At 27.3% G+C, this 1,453-nt stretch overlaps 1 protein-coding gene across 1 annotated transcript in view; it reads right to left on the bottom strand.

The window, feature by feature from the left end:
* LOC107619986 (putative germin-like protein 2-1) overlaps positions 1 to 427 on the bottom strand; it is a 1,535-nt gene extending 1,108 nt beyond the window's left edge. The window contains exon 1 of the mRNA XM_016322214.1: positions 251 to 427. Coding sequence (XP_016177700.1) covers positions 251 to 371 — 121 coding nt within the window. The 5' untranslated portion in view covers positions 372 to 427. The remainder of the gene's footprint in view (positions 1 to 250) is intronic.

The raw sequence follows: 1,453 nt of genomic DNA, 5'->3' as shown, positions 1-1,453 counted from the left end.
TTGCTTTAATTTTTTTAATAAAAATATTTTTTTTACTTAAAAAAATCAATCTAAATTAACACTAAGTAATCAGTCTACGCAATCTTTATAAACGCTAACTGCTGATGTGTTAGAGTCAATTGGTCCTGTAGAAATTGTTTAGACCAATTATTTGGATAGTTGGAATTTGATTATGAATTTTCAAATTGTAAAGAAGTTTTTCGTTTTTCAAGTAAATGATGATGAGCTAGATTATGCATTAATTACATACCAGCAGATTTGGAATCATTAACTGCCACACAAAAGTCTTGTAGAGGGCTGGGATCGTAGGCAGAAGCAAAAGATGATGCCAAAGCCAAAAACGCAACAATGAAGTATGCAATTCTTGTCATTTTGTCTCTCGTAATTAAAACTATCAAGTCTTCTCTTTTAATTGTTGTATGTGAGTGTTTGCGATTGATTACATGGGATGTATTGTATTTATAGGGAGGATCCATTGACATGGTTTTGCCCTTTAGTTAATTAATTAATTAATTAATTAAACTTTTCAGGGATTAGTTCTCTAATTAATGTATGAACCATTCATTCTTCTTTAACAACTATATGCACGCTTGTTCAAATGATGAATTAGTAATGTATTACCTCGTCTAATCACAGCGTTATATATGTTTTTGAAGTTGCGTATGGGCAAGTCGATGATTTTTTCATCTTAGAATATGTCTAAACCTGAAATAGTCTCTTAACTCTTATAAATTAAATCCATAATAGTGTTGAAGTTTGTACTACCTAATCATTAGACTAATATTGCAATGTTTGACATACTGTTTTTTTTTTGGGTCATAAATACCACTATTTTTATTTATTTATTTTTTGGGTAACATGAAACAGTACTTGTTTCGGTCGTGATCGATTTTGTTGAAATGAATTCCCATTCAATCTCGTTTATTAGATATAAGTTCAGTTTAATAATTTGATACTCTTTGTTTCCCTTCTTTGTTTGACAACTTATTACATCTGATGAAGTTTCTTTTTGGATCTTTGTGATAGAGACATAGAGTGTATTTTTTATTAAATTAAAAAAAAGTAGTTTACATGATGAAGTGTAAATTTTCATCATCTATGAATGTTTACTAAAAAATTAAAAAGTTGCAAAACCTTAACTATTTCATTTTTCATCTCATAATTTTAGAGCTTTTTCGTACTAAAAACAGAAATTAAAATTCTTCGATACTTAATTCAAAGAGGATGAGACTTTTCTGTTCATTTTCGCTATCCATATTATAGTTTAACTCTATTTGTTATTACTAATATTCCTTTGATAATTTAGGAAGGTAGAATATAATTATCTTTTTGACTTTTTTAGAAATTGCACAAATTTAGTGTTAACTTTTATGTTTTAATTTAAAGAAAGTAAGAACTAAGAAGATTTTTTTTATGATACCAATTATTAGAAAATATTGAGATATTAATGAAG

Source organism: Arachis ipaensis, chromosome B01 (assembly GCF_000816755.2).
Source record: "Arachis ipaensis cultivar K30076 chromosome B01, Araip1.1, whole genome shotgun sequence".
NCBI classification, from domain to species: Eukaryota; Viridiplantae; Streptophyta; class Magnoliopsida; order Fabales; family Fabaceae; genus Arachis; species Arachis ipaensis.
Note: the sequence above shows the minus strand (reverse complement) of the source record. Positions and strands in the feature narration are given on the sequence as shown.